Below are 21,586 nucleotides of genomic sequence, written 5' to 3'. Positions count from 1 at the left end.
ACGAAAGGATGAAATGTTGCTTACAGTGCAAAGCCCACTGAAATCCACATATTGTGGCAATATTTATTATCAACTAGAGCAAATTATCTGAGATTAATAAATTATTCCAAGTTATGGTAAGGCACAGAAACTGCCATAAAGCAGCACTCTCACATAAAGAAATTTCACCCAAGTGCCCTGCTGGAAATAATGACTTTGTTTATCTATAACTTTACATTATTGATTGGGTTTGCTGAACTGAAGAAGGACTATGAAGTAATTCCGAAAGAAGTACTGAGAAATCTGCAAGCTCTGCCAATATAAAGCTAGCAGCAAGAAGGCAATTTTCCTGAGAAAAAATAGTCATACTTGGTTATTTTACAAATATGCAAGTGAATTAGATTCTGTTTAAATAAATAAGAACTAATGACAAACATGCGGCTCTTAGTGTTTGATTGTCAGAATTTTTACTGGTAAGATTTTTTTTTTTTTTTCTGGTAAGACTATAGTGGACTTGAAAGCAGAAACACAGGAGGATGCTTTCAGTTTTAGAGGACACGAAAAGCAAAGCTGTCACACAGGCATTCCACACTATCCTATGACCTAGCCACATAAGGGTAATTTGCAAGGCAACAAGCTTAAAAATCACAGAATCATTAAGCTTGGATAAGACCTTCAAGACCATCCGACCCAGCCATCCCCCTACCACCCAATACCACCCACTAAACCATGTCTGTAAGCACCACCTCCAGCCTTTCCTTGAACACCCCCAGGGACAGTGACTCCACCACCTCCCCGGGCAACCTGTCCCAGTGCCTGACTGCTCTTTCTGAGAAGAAGTGTCTCCTCATTTCCAAACTAAACCTCCCCTGGCACAACTTGAGGCCATTCCCTCTAGTCTTATCACCAGTTACCTGTGAGAAGAGGCCAACCCCCAGCTCCCCACACCTTCCTTTCAGGTAGTTGTAGAGAGCAATAAGGTCTCCCCTGAGCCTCCTCTTCTCCAGACTAAACAACCTGGCTATATTAAAACAATTCCCCATCCCCCGACACTGTGTCCTTCAGCTCATGGTTAAAGCCTTGGCACTTCTAACCCCACCTAGCAGATTTAGATCCAATGGAAGATGTTGGTACACGTGGTACTGATTCCCAGCTGGTGGCACACTGACTTCTGAGTCAGGCCATGGGGTGGCTTACCCTCACCTCACACCAGAGACCTGCAGGGCCTGCAGTCAATGGGAAGGAATGGGAGCTCATGGGCTTAACTCTCTCCCTAAATTAGACAGCTAGAATAGTTTCAAAGAATTACCGTTTGGGCACATCACCTGCTGTGCGCTCCATGTGCAGTGAGGCCAGATAACTAGCTTGGATGCAGGTATCTATGCTGCAGATGTCCAATTTGGCAGTTGAAGAATAAGAGCCAATAGACAAATATATATACATACATATATACAATTAAATATCCTTATGAAGGACAATTTTTAAAATGTCTGAAACACAACCTGGAAAAGGTCCATTGCTGTCTGGCACGTGCCACTATCATGTAAAAATTAGGCTTAGTGTTATGTTTAACAAAGGCAAGACTGCACAACAGCAATATAATATTGAAGGAAAGGATACTGCCATCCCTTCGGAGGTGCCATGCTGTACTTCCCAGATAGAAAGAGAAGATTCTTTCTCAGCAGTAAGTTATTTTTTGCTGTTAACTGTAGAGCTATTCACAAGAAAGCACTGACAAGCTCACTTAAGAAAGACTAAATGCTATGGGACAGTCTTCAATACTCTGAGGTCCAGCCTGCCTCACACCTCAACACTTAGTTTAGACCTAAGACGTATTAAGATTTAGGCAGTCTTTCTATGCATGCACCTATTTTGCCCAGTTACTCAGCAGAGTGGTAGGTGCCTTTCCACGTCTTCAGAGGAAATTCCTGTCTACTAAGTTTAGATGCTAAATTGAGCACACAGGATCTCCCTTTGGAAAGCTTCAAAGGCACTGCAACAACAGTATGTAGAATGCGGTCTTTTATTTTCAGAGGACTATTTTGCTAGACATCTAAAATTAAGGTACACATTAGATGCCAAAATTACATGAAATGGAGCCTGTCTGTAAGGCAATATATTACAGACCAAGGAAGAAATGGATTGAGTGGAGCTGGTATAATGTGCTAACATCTCTTTTCAGCTCGGCAGCTGTACGTACAGTGTCTATGACTGAGAATGAAGTGAAAAATAAGACAAATTGCAGATCACAGTCAAATTAAATTTTCCTAATAGGGCTTTTGAAATAAACTAACAGATTACTGTTTAAATATAACCTGTAACAAGGATGAGTTGATGTTATATTATTAAATTTCTTAATTTAATTCTTATGCTCCAGAGCCAGCCAAGCAATATTCAACACATTTTCCTTCACAAATTGTGGAATGCATTATTCCAAAAACACTTTTCATGGTTTGACCAATTCTCTAAATGTTCCAAAAAAATCAATCACATAAAATAGTATCTGCCTGCCAGTCATATATTAAAAGTATTTGCTAGCTCTCCATGCCTCCTTCTCTTTTCATTAATTAGGCAAAACTATTTAGTTCAAAATCGTGACGGGTTGTATTATTTTTCTGGCTTATTATGTGTGCTATAAACTGAGAAAAAAATACTTAGCACTTCAGGGCCTGGTGTTGTTACTAGCAAATTGAAATTATGTGCGAGGCTTGTCAATCAAGCAGCAGTGTCACTTGTGAAGAATCATTTTCTTCCTTTACCACTGTCAGAATGGGAGCATACTAATTACAGTGGGAGCCAACACCCTGCCTTGGCCATAAGGAGCTCCCTCTCTGCTTAGGGGCAATGTAGATTTGAGGATCACGGTTACTGTGCTCGACCAGAAAATGAAATAGCGGGTGTCTGGTGAAAGCCCTGCTGAGTTGCGAGAGGTGGAGCATTCCAGAGAGGCAGCATGGCTGGTTGCTCTTACAGTCTCTCAGCTGATGTCTGCAGTACAGGATCACTACCACCAGTCTTCTCCTCTGCAACACCACATCTTCCTCCCTGCATCTTTGGGAGTTGGTGAGAGGGGTGACTTAGGTGGGAAAAGGGTGATGTAAGCAACACCTCAGGAACAAAACCCACTGGCCAACTGCCTGAACAATGCAAAAAACATAGTTCCCCCTCAACACACAGCTTAGTTTTCTCTCAGCATATAGAACATTGCTTTGGGAACATCAGCGCTTCTGACTATTGATGGCATAGAAAAAATAAAAACCAACAATATGTAAGTACTTTTAGATATCGAGTTACGACATTTAAAATGCATTTATAATAAATTATATAACAGTGTCTAATGGCCTTTATTATATCCCTTCCTATTTAATAACGTCCAGAATGCCCACAGTTTGAACCTCTCAGATAGAGTAATATGTTTTGTAGGGGTAGCACAGGCTTTAGTGCCTGGAGGCTCTAGTTCTATTTCCAGCTCTGCTTCAGACTTACAGGGTGACCTTTACACATAACCTCATTTTCCTCACCTATGAAATGGGGATATTAATACTTATTTACCTCACAGTTGGTTCCCTTCCAGCTGCTACAGTGACTGAGCAAGCTTATGCATCTACAGAATTACTAATGTTAGTGACAAACTTTTTCTTTTTCTTTTTCTTTTTCTTTTTTTTTTTTTTTTTTTTAAATAAGCAATAAAGGAATTAAATTAAGAACTTGGTTTTTGTCCCTCCAATAAGTAAATGCACACAGAAAAATAACAGTAATGGAAAAAATGTTCAAAGACCCTCACTAATTTCCTTTCAATTACTCTATTCTCCATGAGAAATGTGGGTGATTTTTATTTGATGACAACTAGATGAAGCTTCCTGATGCTGCTTTCAGTCAAGAAGAAAGTGCGTTTTTTTCAGAGGAAGTCTAACCTAGAGTGAATATAAAAACCACTACAAACTTTGCAAGTAAAAAAAGCAGGAGACATAATTTTAATCTGGAACTTTACCTAAGAATTACAGAGGAGAGAAAGAAGTGAAAAGAGAAGCAAAGAGAGCAGACAGAGGCAGCAATCTCTTCCTAAAGGGAATGTAGCTGAACAGAAAGGATGCCGGCAGGTACACCGGCTTGCAGAGGGGAGGATATCTCCATGGAGCTGCCGACGGCTGGCGTCTCCATCAGCCAGGGAACACCTTGGTGATACTCATCTCACTCTGAGAATGTGATACTTACTCTTGTACTGCTCTGGCTATGGAGAGCGCTGTAGATCCAGTTTCATTAACGCTATCTAAGGTCACATTTGGCAGGTCGTCATCATCACTGTCACTTTTAATTTGTCTGGGAGATAGGCCTCGGGGGTCCATTTGTGCTGGAAAGAGACATATAATGGATTAATATGAGCGCGCTGAAATTAATCTTGTCCCAGAGCAACATTAGGGTGTACAACACATCTATCTGCTTAGGCTGGATGGCATGGTTTACTCTGAGCTTCACAAATCAGATGATGAATTTGCAACGTCCTCTAGCAGTACTACAGATAATACACAAACGTTTCTGACTGTATGCAAATGTTCGAATGCACACAGACTACAGGAATGCATTCTGCGAACATGAGCTACTGAATACAAATAAAATTATATACATAGTGTTTGTCAAAAAGTCAGTTCACCTTAAAGGTATTTATTCTGTTTGTCTTTGGAAAGTGAAGAGAAAGTGGTACCTCCACCTTGTACAACACATCACACTTGAGAGCAAATTTACAGCAAAATTTCAAGAGCAAATGTTTGATTTTGACTGTCCATCTTGAGATACCAGGTGGAGATCCATGTCACTCCAGTCATCTAAAAGCTAGCCAGCTAAAACAGGCCAGTTGTCCTGGCTTCTGGATCAATTCAACACCCGTGTGAACCCCTGAAGATGACTTGCCTCCACATTACATACGTCAGAGACTCTATGAACAATTTTGCACAGATGCCTCACTTTCAGGCAATTGATGCTGGCTAATGTAGCTTCTTCCTTTAATTCAGATTTGTTGGAAAAGTCACATGCTCTCAGGCCTTAAGAAAATCCAAACATCAACACTGCAGGATTATGTTGTCCATCAACAGTATACTGTATGGAAATGCCCTGGGTGTCCATGGCAAGCTGCTCACCTCCGTGAGGCAAGGCAGGGGCTGCCCCATGCCGGACACAGCCGGTTCCAGCCACCTCCACCGGCCCCACCGCAGCAGTCAAGGTGGTGGCGCCCTGGGGAAAATGTACAAAAGACAGGGCAAAACACTGCACAGGCAGCAAAGAAAAAAGTGACGAACAGTCTTGTGAACATCAAGGTCAGAAAAGAAGGAGGGGGAGGAGGTGCTCCAGGCACCAGAGCGGAGGTTCCCCTGCAGACTGTGGAGGATGCCGCAGCAGAGGTGTTTCCCTGCAGCCTGTGGAGGATCCCATGCTGCAGGAGGTGGGTATGTCCTGAAGGACCTGCAGCCTATGCTAGAGCAGGCTCTTATGACATGAAGTGCAAGCCATGGTGAGCCCACACTGGAGCAGGCTTATTCTGAAGGGCTGCAGCCCGTGGAGGACCCACTCTGGAGCAGGAGAAAACTGTGAGGAGGAAGGAGCAGCATAGATGATCTGCCATGAACTGACTGCAACCCCCATTCCCCTCTGCTGCTCATGCTGGGTGAGGAGGTAGAGGGGTTGGAAATGGAAGAGTGAAGTTGAGCCTGGGAAAAGGTGGGTTTGTGTCCTCACCATCCCAATTGTTTTTAATTGGCAATAAGTTAAATTAATTTTCCCCAAGTCAAGTCTCGTTTGCTCGTGACAGTAATTGGTAAGGGATCTCCCTGCCTCTATCTCGACCCATGACCTCTTCCATCTTATTTTCTCCCCCTGCCCTGCTGAGGAGGGGGAGTGAGAGAGTGGCTGGGTGGGTTCTGGCAGGCAGCCCCAGTCAGCCCTCCCGAGGTAAGCTTTGTGAAGAAAAGAGACAGCAAAGGAAAGGAGAGCAGAAATGTGGGCTACATGCCTACCCTTTAATCTTGTCTGCTGCCCTCCACAGGGAAGGGAAGCAAGGATAACCCTTCCCAGGGGAGCAACTGAGTATGGACAGGGAAAGAAAACCAGGAGGTGAAGAATGGGGACCCTGGGGCACAAGTGTGACCTGGGATGTTCCCAAGAGGAACTGGGGAGTTGCCTGTACCAGGGGGCAGATCCAGATACAAATTTGAGAGGTGATGTAAAGAGAGACACTCCTCCTCACCCGTGAAATACCATGTGGGATTAGTAAGCACTGAGAGACACTGAAAGCATCTGGAGTAGAGAGCAAAACTGGAGAGATGCCTGACTCTGCAAGGGAGGAGCAGGCAGGGAGGGGAGGCAAGAGATTTGTTTACAAATGTGTTTATTTTGTTTTGGCCAGGTGAAATAGGGGAACCCAAGATTATTTATTTAAAGAGCTTACTGTTCCAGTTTGTTAGCTTGTGTTCTCCTACAACACAGTGAGTGCCAGAGAGAGGACACTTTCTGGGCCTTGATACATGTGTTTTGAGAAAGCTTTTATTCCCCGTCAGCTCTGCCTAAGCACAGGTTCCCTTCACACAACAGGTTCCCTTCAGAGATCACAGAATCACAGAATGGCTTGGGTTGGAAAAACCTTTAAAGATCTTCTGGCTCCAAGGCAGGGACACCTCCCACCAGACCACGTTGCTCAAAGCTCCATCCAACCTGGCCTTGAACACCTCCAGGGGTGGGACATCCCCAGCTTCTATGGGCAACCTGTTCCAGTGCCTCAACACCCTCTGAGTAAAGAATTTCTTCCTAGTATCTAATCTAAATCTACCCCCTTTTTTTTTTTTTTAGTTTGAAAACATTACTCCTTGCCTTATCACTACGCCCCCTGACAAAGAGTCCCTCTCCAACCAGGCCTCAGTCAACTTCCACCAAACTAAAGCTTAAGTACCCTGAAGAAATAAGGTTTTGCAGTCTCCTTCATTCAAATGCATGTTTGTTTGTTTGTTTGTTTTTCTTGCTTTAAAAGGATACAGAATCACAGAATACCTTTTGCAGGCAGATGCCAAGGGCTTTCTCAACAGGAAGGTTCTTAACAGCCTTACCAAAACATGGGGAGACGGTAGTAACAGAAATATAGTTACAAGCATACAGCTAGAGAAATCTGCTTTCTTCAAAGTGAAAATACAGTATTTGTAAACCCTAACTCTGTTCAGCTAAAACACCGGGAAGAAAAAAAAAAAAAAAAGAAAAAAAAAAGTATACTTTGGCTTCATTTAAGTCACCCAGGTCTAGGTCTACAGCTAGAAAGGAACTCTGAAAGCCACAGTTAAAATTCCCATTTTGCAGTATTTCTCAAGTTGCTATGTTCGCTGACTCTAGAACAAGGACTGGACTATGCTGAAGAATGGGAGGGAAATGGATACTCCAAGAGCTATGCAGCCATAAAAGTAGCACTGATGGATAGCTGGGCTCTTGAAAAGAAAGCACTCCCTAAGTGAGTGATGGCTCTAGGGAAAGTTGGTCTTAAATTTTAATTTATATCTTGGCTATGAACCACTTCTAAGTGAAAGAACAGTGAGTGATTATAACTACCCTTCACCCTCATTTTTATTTATGTTAAAGAACTTCATGAAGAAATTACTATTAAAATATGTTCAGTAAGCTAATGCAACAACCCCTTCCTGAAGCACAGTGCATTTACAGATGCACAGTATTACTTCTATTAGCTTTCTTTTAACAGAGTTTGGGTGCCTCAGTAATACTGGCTGCATTCTGATTGCTTGTTATTTCTTGACATACACTAAAGCAAATGCCTTTTCCTTATCAAAGCAAAGACTGTTAACAATAAAAGATGAGCTGCCCTGAGACAGACATTAGAAATTGTTCAAAACATTTAATTATTTTAGGTGGAATAAACACCATTCTATGTTTCTTAAAATCACAACTTAGCCATGATGGTATTCAACGTGTTTCTGAGCATCAGTGATACTCTAGTACTTGTTTTAAGAGCAAACTAAGCCCTCTAGTCTGATTTAGCCTCAGAAAGCTATTCCTAAAGAAGGTGCTACTTCTGAGGACACTTATACTCTAATAAGGCTACCTTGTTAAATGCAATTTAAGATGATTATTACTCTGATTGTATCGATTAAGATGATTGAGATGATTATTAAGATGATCATATGAAATTAAGATGAATATTTTTTAAAAAATATTACTTTTTCAGTCTTTCTTTAAGTGCATCTCATTGCAAGAAGTTATGCGTTTATATTTCTACAACATGAAGTATTTCTAAAAGTGATGTATTTGTGAAAGCTGACATTTGATAATAAATTTAAAATTGTAATGAAAATATGTATACAATACTTTGCATTTACTGTGGCCCAACACAACTTGCGCTATGGCAAAAGTCTTACGTGACTAGCTCAGAAACTTTCTTATGTTTAAACCTAGGTTTAACTTAAAATCACAAAAGTTAAGTAATTTAGTCTATAATATAGTTCTTATACACCAATTTTGACCACTTAGCCATGAATACACCTAACCAGAAAGCTTGTATAAATGTATATGAATAGCATCTTACATACTTTTGTTCGTTATCAGACACACTGCTTCATTATTATTAGAGATTGCTGGAAGACTCTTAAGACATTAGTGAGACTCCTATCCTATTTGGTGTTGTTTCCAGATTACCTGAGGAACGTGTTAAGATGAAAAGTCAATTATACTAAAATAGCACCTTCTTTTTGTTTGTGCCCAGTGAGGTACATCCACTCTGTATACTCCTAATGCAGCCATGAAGTTGCCAGTGGGGTTATGCATTTGCAGCTAAGGAAAATTGGATAATTCTGCCCCGTAGATGCTACTTGCTTCACCAGAAGCCAACGTCTGAGCACATTGCGAGGTGTGGTGATACATGGGCACGGTGAGAGTGAAATGCTAGGAATGGAAACGTACCATTGGGCAAATTCAAAGGCAGGGAATTCAAGGCCATTTTTTGTTATATTTTCACAATGAACCTAATTAAAGATGATAATTAAATTAGAGAATGATGCAGGGATTAATCCCATATTTTTAAATGTCAGCCATATAGATAGAAGCCTTTTTCCATCCTGCTTTCCATTCATGACCTCTTCTGCTCAGTCTTGGTCTCCCTACAGCCATCTCATCTTTTGCTCTCCCTTTATGTCAATGCTTTGCAAGCACTGGGGGAGTGCAAGTGATGAGGAGCAGGTTTGTCCTACAGGTGCTCCTCACCCCAAGGACTCTCCCATACCAGACCAGTGGATCAAAAAGCAAAATGGGCTGGAACTGCCCTGTCTTCTCCCCAGCGTGGCTGCAGCTGCTGCGGGGAAAGGCAGCCTTTAAAACTATTGTCCTTCCTCAAATGAGCCATGTGAATAACCAACTGGCTGAAAGCCTAACAGATATCTCTTCCTCACCACTCACAGCATGCTAGCTGCAGTACCAGATTTTTATACATTCAGAGTTCATGACTCGTACTAATGTCAACAGCTTTGCCTTTCTCTTGGACATCTAAGAACAACCGTCAGACTGCTGGCACCAAGGTTTATAAATACCAGCAGCAGTTCATAAATGCTGAATTAAAAGAAATTATTGGCCTAATGAGCATCAGACTGGGAATAAGGAAGAGATGTAGGCAAGAGATAATTTAGCAAATGAGATGAAAAAGATGGAGGACAAGTGAGTAATGGAATACAATTGGCAAGCAAGGTGGAAGAGAGCCCACAAAACATGCCAGTGCATTTTAACCTTGCTTTGTGCCCTACTTTGCTCTGAGGACCAAGCTTTTCCTTGAATTTAAGACCACAGGTCCAGAAGAAACCTCACCGTGCCACTGAATCAAGTCTTCCCTATCACAGGCAGACACATTTAATGAATAAAGCTCAGGCTCTAGAAATGAACAGGTTTTCTTGCCCTTGCTACTCCTCTTGAAAGGCAACATTTGTCCAACAGAGCTATCCACTGGATTTGTGAAGTGTGAATGAGGCTAAGGTGAGGCAAGCGAAAAGAATCAAGTTAGAGACAGCTTTCATGAGACAAAGGTGTCACTGAAAGAGCACAGGAGTTACAGAAGCAAGCTGTTAGCACTACACGCTGGAAAGACCAGTGAGCCAGGAGTTATTTAAGGCTGTCTGCAAGTACAGGAGGCTGCAAGCGGCCACATCACTTTCTGATCCTTTCTGCCAAAGAAAGTGCAGAGAATTGCTCTTGACACATGTACATATATGCAATCACTTCTCAATGACCACTTTGCCAAACTGTGCCAAAAAGGAGTTTCCTTTAATGGTGGTACAAGTGAACTGAATTTGTTTTAAGATACAATGTGCAAATGGGTCTGAAGAAAGATGCATACCAACCTGTAAATACTCCAGAACTTGTTCTACCATCAATACTGTATCTGAACAGCCAGTTGCCAACAGGAAAGTCTAATCTGGATCAGATATAAATTTGCTTCTATTTCTGTCAAATTAAGCACCGTTTTTTGGATATAAAGTTTAAGTTGGCTGTGGGGGCCAGGCAATACCTGATCCTGTGTTTCTGGGACAAAATTACCCCTTCTAAAAAGCTGGAACGGATTTAAACTTGCACAACGGGTTTTTAAGAAGTGCTGACTTATTTTGTGCTTTCTGGCACAAAATCTCCAGGAATGATCCAGTCTGCCAGCTCAAGGATGGACGAACCCCTTGGATCTAGGGGCCAGGATGCAGCCTTCACCTTCCCAGGGCAATAACGTAACCACAAGGCCACACAACTGGAGTATTTTTCTCCTCCTCCACTCTCTTAACGTGTGCTCCTGTCTGCACTGGGGCAAGCATGCTTCATGTGAAATTTTGATTTGGAATCACTCCAGGCATGCTTGGGTGTGTTTTGTTTCCCATCAGCAAGCTCAGCATTTTGGGACAATGAACAGACCTGAGCTCCCTTGAGAGATGGAAAAAAAGAGGTTTGCTCCACCCTTACAGGTACTAATCACTCAACTTCTTCCCAGCAATTTAGAGATACGCAGCTCAAGTGCTGTGGCCTGGTTGTTTAGGCCATGCACTGTCAAAAAAACTGGGGCTGGATGCCTGTAGTAGGTGGTCTGAATCTGTCCCCTCTTGGGGGTGAAACAGGCCGTGCACTAACATACCTCTGCAACTGCAGGCGGTTTTCAGTTACCACAACCTGATCTGATTTCCTCAAATCAAATTTCCTGCGAGTGATAGGGATGAAAATTCATCCCATCGGTAGGCTCGCTGAGATCCACTAGAAGCAATTTCACATCTACACACTGCTTTTGATTTAAAAGCAAATCTGAGCCCCTTGGGTTAAAAATGAATGAAATATTTAAGAGCAGGAGAAAACTAAGTAACCATCAGGAGTTTTGCCTCTCTTTATAGCTAAGCCACATAGTATGAGCTAATGCTGAAATGACTCATTACAAGATGATGCTTGCTGGTGTGAAAATAGAGAAAATTTCAGCATCCTGAAATATTGAAGCCTCTGGCTCATTTTATTTTAATACCTCAGTTTTCTGAATTAAGTTAACTTCTCTGCTAATAGCTTTGTGAACATACATACATGTAGGCCTGCTGATACACCACAGCATAATAAAAAATGAATTGCACTTAGTTGCACTCTTAAAATAATTAAAAATCTATTTCTGCTTTGTGAATGGATTTCCAAATTCAGAGCTAGTTTGCTCTCGTTTCACACATTAAACTCCCCACTGTGCTTTCTCTGAAAAAAAAAAAACAAACTAGTATTCATCGTGCTGGCCGAAGTGATTGCTCATGGTTGGGTTTCCCAGTGGCCCTGACATCCCCCCACTAGGTCTGCAGAAATAAAATTCTGCAGAAATGAGTACTTCTGAGGTACCTCAAATAAGCCTGAAAGACCCACGCTTGCTATTTTCTTAGAAACTTCAAAACTTTTCCTCTCCCGTTGCTTCTAGTGCATGATGGCAAACAGCAGCAAAAAGAAGATCCTATCTAGTTTTAAGTGGCAGTCGCTCTGCACTAACTTCCACTAGGAATGAAAAGCCAAATATTACCCCATGCCCCCAAATTTACATTTTCAAGAACCTAATTACTACGTGTGTGTGTGCAGAGGGAGACAGCAAGGTGCCATTTGCTGCCAAACTCCCAGAAGGATGGCACTGGAAAATACAGTTGAGAAAATTACACCTCCACTCTTTGCTGGGGAGAGGAGGAGAGGAGCCTTCAGCAGGTGACTGGGTCATGCCTTAGTTTCCTGAGAAAGGAGCAAAAGTTTCTGGGGCATTTCAGTAAATGCCTGAAGTGGGACAATGGGAACAGCAATGCTCCCACTCTCTGTCCCCTTCCACCACTAATGCCAAGGTGACATCTTGGTTCCCAGCAGCAATGCTGAACAAAATGATCCCTGGCCAAACTGGCTCATTTGGAAGAGGAGGAATTCACAAGGGGACGCAGTAATCATCATTAAAATCAGCGATCTGCCAACAGTTATGAATACCGCAGTGTCTCAAACATAACTTTGCTCTCTGTGTTTGGCGTGTGTCACAGTTCAGTACCTGAAATAACTGCCTGTGTAACTGTTCAGCCAGCAATCCCCAACCCTTTCTGAAAATCCTCCTTCTTGGCAGGTTACCAGAGAATAGGAGCCAAATGCCAAGTCCTCCAGCAGGAAAACGCCGAAGGAGAACATCACAGAGGCTGCAATGTGTTTTAAATGATGGAAACAACACTTTCAGACATAGATGTATGCAAGATATTTGAAACAAAGTCCTCGGAGATTAAGTGCTATGCTCAGGTTTACCTAGCATGTTTCAGACAGGTGTCTCAGGAAACCAAATCCTGGCTCTAGACACACTGTGGGAATGATGGCATCCACAATTTTCTCCTCGTAAGCTGGTACGTACTACATGAAGCACACATAGGGTATTTTTCTTCCTATTTAAAGTTCATTACAAGCACTTTGTGTGCTGAAAAATGCTCTGGGCGCACCTATCAGATTTTCAGTCAAAACAGCTCGGTGTCTGGTAGGGGCAGCAGAATTGGTCAATTTATTTCATAAAACTTTATGTACAAAGCAGCAGTATCCATGAACTTAATGGGCAGAATATCGAGTCTACAGGGGTAATTTTTATTACAATTTATAGCAAGATTACCCATACGCCACAGTTTTAGGATTTTATTGAGATTTTATGGGACTATATGGCTACAGCAGTTAACTGCACCCAGCATAGCTATGGTTCACAAAGAATGGGAATTGGCACCAAACACAGTGTAACTAATCTACCAGAGAATATTAATTGCTAGGATCCCATCAAAGGCAATATTTAAAATCATTTCACCAATCACATAATTTGCACGAAACCTGTAGAAGAGTAGCTGTGTGTAGAAATGTAAAGGTGAGAGTGATTGCATGGATGGAATACATGCACATATTTAAGCATCTCTGTTACTGGGTTGTATACAGAAACATACAACACCATTTTTTTTTAGACAAAGGACTTTGTTCCTTCCCAGCTACTGGAATGTTGTGGGATCTCATCTATGCAAAAAACAAACTACTGAGACTATTGAGATTTAAACTGCGCTCAGCATAAAATACACAAATACTGTATCACCAAAAGTAAACAGGGAAAGCAATGACAGATCATATTTAATATTAAATAAAATACTGCAAAGCCACTACAAAAATAGTAGCAGATTGCAACTAACACATTTCAACAGTCTAGGGATATATAAGACACCAGAAAGTTTCCAGTAGGTTGGTCCAACTCACAGTAAAACCCAAGGCAGGGATAAAATAAATGAGAAGTTTTATGCATGTGTTTCAGCTGGATCCAAATTTGTGGGTTAAAAGCAACCAGATCAAAGCTCAGGGCTGAAGAGAGTACAGAACTGAAGGACCAGAGGCATTCTTGGCACTGAAGGCAAGGAATTAACAGCTTCCAATAGGTGTAGGGACTCAGGACATGTTGAAATGGCCTTCATAATCCTCCTTAAGCTTGGCTTCACAAACAAAGCTGGAATACACATCTACCTCGCTTCCTTTCCAAACCGGCTGCTAACAAGAAACATATATGATGCTAAATCCATTGCTGATAAATATTTGAAGAGCGCGTGCTTCTGTGGTGAAAAAATCTACACGTCGCTAGTGAGTTGCAAGATCTGACTTTTCTGGAGATTTAAGTAGAAGACTGCCAACACACGCTACGTTGAAACAACCTCCTTCTCAATTCTAAGCATTAAAGTATATCTTGCAACCTGTATTTTAGCTCTCCATTCTGGTAAGAATTACTGTTTACTCCAGTTCTTAAATATATGCACCATCTCCAGTGACAGGGGTTCCTCCCTGAACACAAGCCTGCTTCTCTCCCTCACTAGCCATTGCCAACCTGCTTCTCCTTTCCAAGAACCACTAATATTTCTTCCAGACACTGCGGTAACAGAGGGATTGAGATTCACATAGCAAACATTTTGAGGGGTAGGAAGGTGGAGGCAGACAGGTTGGAGTATGTACCGCCTTGAAAGATGTGTGTCCAACAACAAAAAATTACAGCTAATCCAGAAACTCTCCACCCTGGTGCAACTCAGATCCAAAATCTACTGAAATGCAGAAAGGATAATCGCTTCCCATGAAACGAAAAAGGCAACATTACTGGTTTTAATTAAGACTCTCTTCCATAGCATAAATTGTACAAGCAGACCATACAAACTGACCTTTAAACATACGGAATGGTTCTTAGATTTGTAACTTTCTACTACAAATTGCATTAACATTTGTGGGATAAATTTTATAGTTGGTAGAAATATAGCGTGTATGTGTATATAAATATAGTAGACTGTACTTTAAAAAAAATGGGTGGAGAATAACATAATCTAGTAGTATTACCTGTTTTAAGTCACAGCAAAATCTGTAGTCTGTGCCAGTGTCTTTTGGGGGGCTTACATACATGAGAAGCTGAAGTTCAGGTGTCAAATTTAAGTTTGTAATGTTTTGAATGCTGGATTTTGCAACTTGCTGCATCTTCTGAAAACTTTAAAAACTTTAAAGAGTGAAAAAACACCTGAACCTGAAGAAAACAGAAGTGCCAAAGTTGTGGAGGTTTTTGGTGCACCATCACCAGGGGGAGCTTCTGGAACATCCTTCAGTAAATGGAGCAACTCTATGAAGTATGGAGACCAATTTTTAGGAATATTATCTTTGACAAAATCTGCCGCTAGAGGGACATGATTTTCCAGTAGTATTTGTGGATATCATCTGAGAGGAAAGCAGTGGAAATACTCAGGCCAATTGGACCAGAATCTGTAGTGGAATGTATTGCTACCATGCCGGGCCATTTTGCTCCTCTCTGTCAGAGCCTCTCCTTGTTCCCTTCCACAGTACAAATTCTGCCTGGATCTCTTTTCTTCCAAAATCCCAGCAAAGCTTCTCCCTGCTTTTCGCCAGCCACTCTTTCTTGAGTTTTTTACCCCTTAAGGGGATTTTGATTTTTTTCAGCGCTCCAAATTTGACTGGATTTCTACAAGTGCTTATGAATACCTAAAAATGGACAACGGTCCAAACTAAATCCGAGGCTCATGGCACAATGCCACAGAGGTTCTAGAGTTTTGCACCAAAAAAGCTGGAATAAATTTTTCAGCATGGAAAATGCTACATTTTTTCTCTACTCTTGGTTTCAGGAAGAGCGGAATCATTTTTCTTGAAACTTTGTTCTCAAAGTAATAAAAGAAAAAAGAAAAAAAGAAAAAAGGAACAGCCTGAGGCAGAAATTCAGCATGTAAAATGTTAGCCTAAATGGTTAACTTATAGACAAACTTCGAGCAACCGAAGACAGGGTTTTAATGGAAACTCTCAGGCAACCTTATCCATGATGTCGCTACCTGCTGTGCCTCTAATTGCACCTTTGAGCAACACACTATTGTTGAACAGGGGAAAAATGGTGAGGAAAGAGTTTTTCATGGTATTTTAATGTGCTGGAATACTTAAATATATAATGCCTGGTGGTCATCATGCACAAAAAATCTTCAAACACTCTTCAAGTTTTTGGATGACCAGAGAACAATGGTGACAACTGAAGGAAGCGATCTTCGCCCCACAGACAGTAGGGGAGTGTGTGTGTAACTGCATGCGTGTGTGCACATCTGAGATTAGAGTGTTTGGGGATTACAGAAAGCTGTCAAAAATGTGTAGGCATTTATTAAGACTTTGCAAATGCCCAGTGCTGTATTACCAACACTGATCCCGAATGTATAGTCTTCTGATTAGCTTCTAATTATGGTTTTTTAATAAGTTCCTAAAATGCTCCGATCCTGATTTTGGTTTAAACTAGGTGAACTGAGAGGTTTTTATCCTGCACCAAGACCCAGTCTGACTGAAGGGTGCTTTTGTAGCATGATACCTAGGGAATGCAGTGTGTGACGCAGGACCTGATGGGATGCTCACCTCTGTGCCTGGTCCAGTTATGGAGCAGATCCTCCTAGAAACCATATTAAGGTGTATGGAAGACAGGGAAGTGACCACGGACAAGAGAAGAGCAACTGCCATCATCTACCTGGAACTGTGCAAAACCCTTTATATGTTTCTACACAGCATTCTTTTCTGTAAATTGGAGAGATGTATTTGAGGGATGGACTGTTCAGTGGATAAGCAATTGGCTAGATGTCCACATCCAAAGGGTAGTGCTCAAAGCCTCAATGTCCAGGTGGAGACGAGAGAAGAGTGGTATCCCTCAGGGGACCCTTACTGTTCAGTATCTTCATTGGTGACATGGACATGTCACTGTCCATGGGGGTGTTCAAGTAAAGGTTGGACCTGGCACTTAGGGACATCGTTTAGTGGGTGGCATTGGTAGTAGGGTGATGTCTGGACCAGATGATCTTGGAGTTCTTTTCCAACCTTAATGATTCTATGATTCTATGACAGTGGGACTGAGTGCATCCTCAACAAGTTTTCAGATGACATCAAGTTGAGTAGTGCAGTTTACACTTTATAGGGAGGGGATACCATATAGAGGGACCTCGACAAATGGAACTTATGAAGTTCAACAAGGACAAATACAAGCTCCAACGCATGTGCAGGGGCAATCCCGAATGTACAGGCTAGGTGACGAATGGATTGAGAGCAGCCCTGCACAGAACTTGGGGGTGTTGGTGGATGAAAAATTCAACATGAGCTGTCAATGTTCACTTGCAGCCCAGAAAGCCAACCCTATCCTGAACTGCATCAAAAGCAGTGTGGCTAGCAGGACAAGGGAGGTGATCTTCCCCCTCTGCTCCGCTCTCGTGAGATCCCACATGGAGCACCGTTTTCAGCTCTAGTGTCCCCAGCACAAGAAAGACATGGACCTATTAGAGCAGGTCCAGAGGATGCTCAGAGGGCTGGAGCATCTCTCCTGTGAAGAGAGGCTGAGAGAGCTTGGGTGGCTCAGCCAGGAGAAGAGAAGCTCTGGGGAGACCTCAGTGAAGTCTTATTTAAAGGGAGCCTGAAGGCAAGATGGGGAACGGACTCTTTACGAGGGAATTTAATGATAAGTCAAGGGATAATGGTTTTAAACTAAAAGAAAGCAGACATACAAGAAATATAAGGAAGAAATCCCTCACTAGCAGTGGTGAGACACTGGAACAGGTTTCTCAGAGGCGCTGTGAATGCCCCATCCCTGGAGGTGTTCAAGGCCAGGTTGGATGGGGCTTTGAGCAACTTGGTCTGGTGGGTGGTGTCCCTTCCCATGGCAGGGGGTTGGAACTAGATGAGTTTTCTGTGATTGTATGCTGCTAGCAGCTCACATATACGAGAGAAAACTCTGCAAACCCATCTGATTTTCAATGCTGCAGAACAGGTTTGCTTTACCAGGCAACCTTGTGAGTGCAAAACATGAGAGAGGAGGCAGGACAGAGAGCAGAAATGATAAGCCCATTTGGAGGGAGAAAAGTAGATCTGAGACTCTCCTGAAGGACTGGACTACGATTGAGAGCACCAGGATGAATGATTCCATGGAAAAGGAAGCACAGCAATAGAAAAGATGACGGTATGGGATAGAAATATTAACAGATAAGGAGGGAGAAATGAAGCAGAGCTGCTGAAACTAATGCTTAAAGAATAGTCAGGAAGGGCCAGTAAAGTAGAAAAAAAATGAAGAGGTGAAAAGAGAGGAAGATAGAGGAGGAGACAGATTTCTTGTGCTGAACGGAAGAGAGAATTCAAATGGAACATGAAGAAAAATGTTTTTGCTTCAACTCTCTAGAAAGCAGCTGTTGGAAGGACAGTTTTGTTGGAGAGGAAGATGGACTTTATTGTTCCTGTGAAGGATTAGGGGAAGCAGAAAGACATCCGAGCAAAACATCTGGAGTCTGGATTAAAAGGAAGGTGGTAGCAATAAAACTAAAAATGAAAAGGTTCTAGTCAAACCTGGGAGGAAAAGCAAAATTCAGCACAAGAAAAGTAAAACTGGGAGCTGGGAGGGAATACCAATGAAAAATATATATATATTCACTTTCTTGTGTTTTTTCCTAAGTACCCGTGACTAGAAAAATAGGAGAGAACTTTGTTCTCATCTGATTGTGGCTAATTTTAGCACTGAAAAATGCTATCTGCTCAGGGAAGTCTCATTCAGGTGAAAAGGGCTTAGATATAGACTAATGTAAAATATAACTTCAAGTGCTTCCCAATCACAACTCTGTATCAACAACACTGTCTCTGATTTAGATCCAAAGCAGCAACAATACAGGGATTATGGGACAAATGTTCTATATCTGTGGATCGACTTTGTTTCAGTGTGTGCATTTTTTTTGGTTCTGAAAATGACCAATGTTCATGTGAAAGTTGAAAGTAGTGACTTCAGATGTTTCTAAACCTGCATTTCCCCACCGGAGGGTAGAGGATTAGCTACCAATTCAATTCATCCAAGATGATCTGTTAGCACCTGTGTATATTTGTTTCTTGTTTCCAGCACAAAAGCTGACTACTGAATGGAAGTTAGTCTGCGCCTACATAAAATTTGTTTACTCAGTTAATCTATGCAACATCACTGTTATATTTGTACCATTTTACATTAAAAAAAAGGGAAGGAAAAACACTCCAGCAAAAGATGACTACCTAGAGTAGATTGCTGCCCATTATTCTTCTATTGTATTTTTTCAAATTAACCTGAACCTTTATATAAAAAGAATTAGTGATAGCAAAATGAGCAAAACCAATGAGAAAAAAATAAAAATAAAAGAAAGCTTAATCCCTTCTTTTTCTTTAGCTATACATTAATAGGTGCTGCAGGGCCAGTTAATGATCTCTGCCAATAATCATACAAAGGAGAGATTGTCAGGGCAGCTCAGGAGGCCTAGAGCTTGTGGGCTGAAATCCCTATAGCACAGTAAATTCTGGAATTTGGTTGATGAAGCCAGGGTAGTGAATTTCCAGTTTTACAAGATCAGGAGGTGCTTCACATGGAGGAGACTATTACCAGAGCCAACTAGCACCTTTGGAAAGAAAACAAATGGGAGAAATTCCGGATGAGCTCAAGGTCAGGTGCTGCTCAAAGCTCCAAAACCAAAATACAGACTAAAATTTAACTTTTTTTTTTTTTTTTTTTTTTTTTTCAGACAACATGGTGAAACGTTCTACTGTCATTTATCACTTCTTGACAAAATGCCACAAGGTACTAAAACTACATCACTGTATGAAGTGCACTAAAATTTCTTAAGCTGTGATTTTGAGGCTTAAAACAAAACACAGATCTGCTGTGTGCTTGTTTCCTGTCAAGAGGACACATCCCATACTTGGGAACTGAGAGAATGGGGGGAGAACCAAAGACTGATGGACAACAAGACACTACTAAACAACAGAATGATCCATCACTGTTGCATATACAGTAATAAGCAGCCATCAGTACATCAAAAATAGACAGAAGAGTTGAAGAAGAAAGGTCTTTCAGTTGTAGAGATCTGTTCATTATGCAATTAGGTACCCAAGAGATATTATGAGATGTATTACTAAATGCCCTATAGCCTCATAAGCCCTGAAGTAAGGTTATCTGTCAGTACCCTCCCATTCCACCTCATGCATGTCAGGGGAGAATTGGCCTTATTTTATTCACCCATACACAATGAACCTTGAAATGAGTCTCCCTCATTCCCTACATCATGTTCCCATCCCTATCTCTAATCCATTCTTTACAGAGTTGTGCTTTCCAAAGCATCCGAGCACATCTGTTTTCCCTTTTCTTCCTCCACCCACCACGTCACCATCTCTAACAATTTTTGCTGCCTTGGTAACTGTTACTTTCTCATTTTTTCTTGCTCTCCAGCTCCCCTTTTTGTGTTCTTTGGACTCCTCTCCAAGAGCATATCTGTCCTGGCATGTGCTTTCCTCTTCCCTTCACACCTTCACGAGCCTCTTATGTCCTGTGTCTGCAAAAATCATTCCCAACATATACACTCTGTGTGGTTTCCTTCCTTTTTGCTGTTTAATCTGGAAGAGGTAACCTAATTCAAAATATTGCACTGCCACTCCTTGAGCCTAATAACACCTACTTCTCTGCAGCTGCCACCACTCTTTGTTCCAAAAGCCTTTCCTTCTCATGTTCCTAGAGCACAACAAGTGCTTTCTCTTTGCATGGAAACAATCTCTCTAACTTTCCTTTCCTTTTTTTTTTTTATTTTTTTTTATTTTTTTTTTGAGATCTGTATCGCCTGGTGAGTTTTCCATGTCCGTCTATGGTGTTTTGTACATTGTCATTATTCCGTTGTTCTATTTCTTCAGTTTCTACAGAGGATTGATTTCTCTCAGGACAATACTTGACATGAGTTGTCTGAACACTTATCACCACTGCTGACCTCAACCCATTTTTGGTATTTATTTTAAAGAGTACCTATGATAAGACTTTTAGAGGTTCCCTGTCACTGATGAAAGTTTCTTGTCCCTCCAGCAAATGACACAGCGAGTTTGTAAACTAACAGCATTATAAGGTTGTTACGTTTTCCTCCTACAAGAATAATTTTAGAGATGCCACGGACGCACAGAACCAGTTCCACCTTACCTTTGACATGGCTTCTCCCATCCTCCAACAGTGGTACTACTATAGTGTTGTTCATATTCCCAGGTGATCTCACAGCTGTATAGACAACAGGTACCGACTGTACCACCACGGGTATACGGTGCACGTGACTCATTTTGTTGGACTGCAAGTTCATGGGGCTTGAAGGTGGAACTGGATGGATAATGTGCAAAAACTGCTGGCCTCCAACACCAGATGCAGAGGCCACAAGAGGACCTGGAGTTAATACTGATGGGACAGATGCTGCCGAGGATACCGAGGTTATTACCGTGGGCGATGAAGCTGGTCGACTAGAAGAAGAAGAAGAAGTAGAAGTAGAAGAAGGGGAGGAAGCTGATGCTGTCATGGAAACTGGTGAAGATGAGGCTGCTGTAGGGGATGATCTGGCTTTGTTTATTGATAAGTCCACTGGTTCAGTCTGTGTTTGGAAATGGTCTGTAGATAATGAATCCTCCGGGGGATCTGCCTTCATGTTGTTTAGTAACAAGGGTACAGCTTCCATATCTGGGTAGTTGTGGACGTTTGGAGACTGTTGGGGAAGGACAAAAGGACATATTTTTAGTTACATATGTGGGT

At 41.7% G+C, this 21,586-nt stretch overlaps 1 protein-coding gene across 8 annotated transcripts in view; it reads right to left on the bottom strand.

Moving 5' to 3' along the window:
* KLF12 (Kruppel like factor 12) overlaps positions 1-21,586 on the bottom strand; it is a 240,533-nt gene that overhangs the window by 67,139 nt on the left and 151,808 nt on the right. For all 8 annotated transcript variants that reach the window (XM_035320664.1, XM_035320712.1, XM_035320694.1 and 5 more), the window contains 2 exons: positions 20,993-21,539; positions 4,195-4,330 (listed from right to left, as the gene is read on the bottom strand). In XM_035320664.1, coding sequence (XP_035176555.1) covers positions 4,195-4,330; positions 20,993-21,539 — 683 coding nt within the window. The remainder of the gene's footprint in view (positions 1-4,194; positions 4,331-20,992; positions 21,540-21,586) is intronic.

This window comes from Oxyura jamaicensis, chromosome 1, assembly GCF_011077185.1.
Source record: "Oxyura jamaicensis isolate SHBP4307 breed ruddy duck chromosome 1, BPBGC_Ojam_1.0, whole genome shotgun sequence".
NCBI lineage: Eukaryota > Metazoa > Chordata > Aves > Anseriformes > Anatidae > Oxyura > Oxyura jamaicensis.
This window is presented reverse-complemented; position numbering and strand designations above follow the sequence as displayed.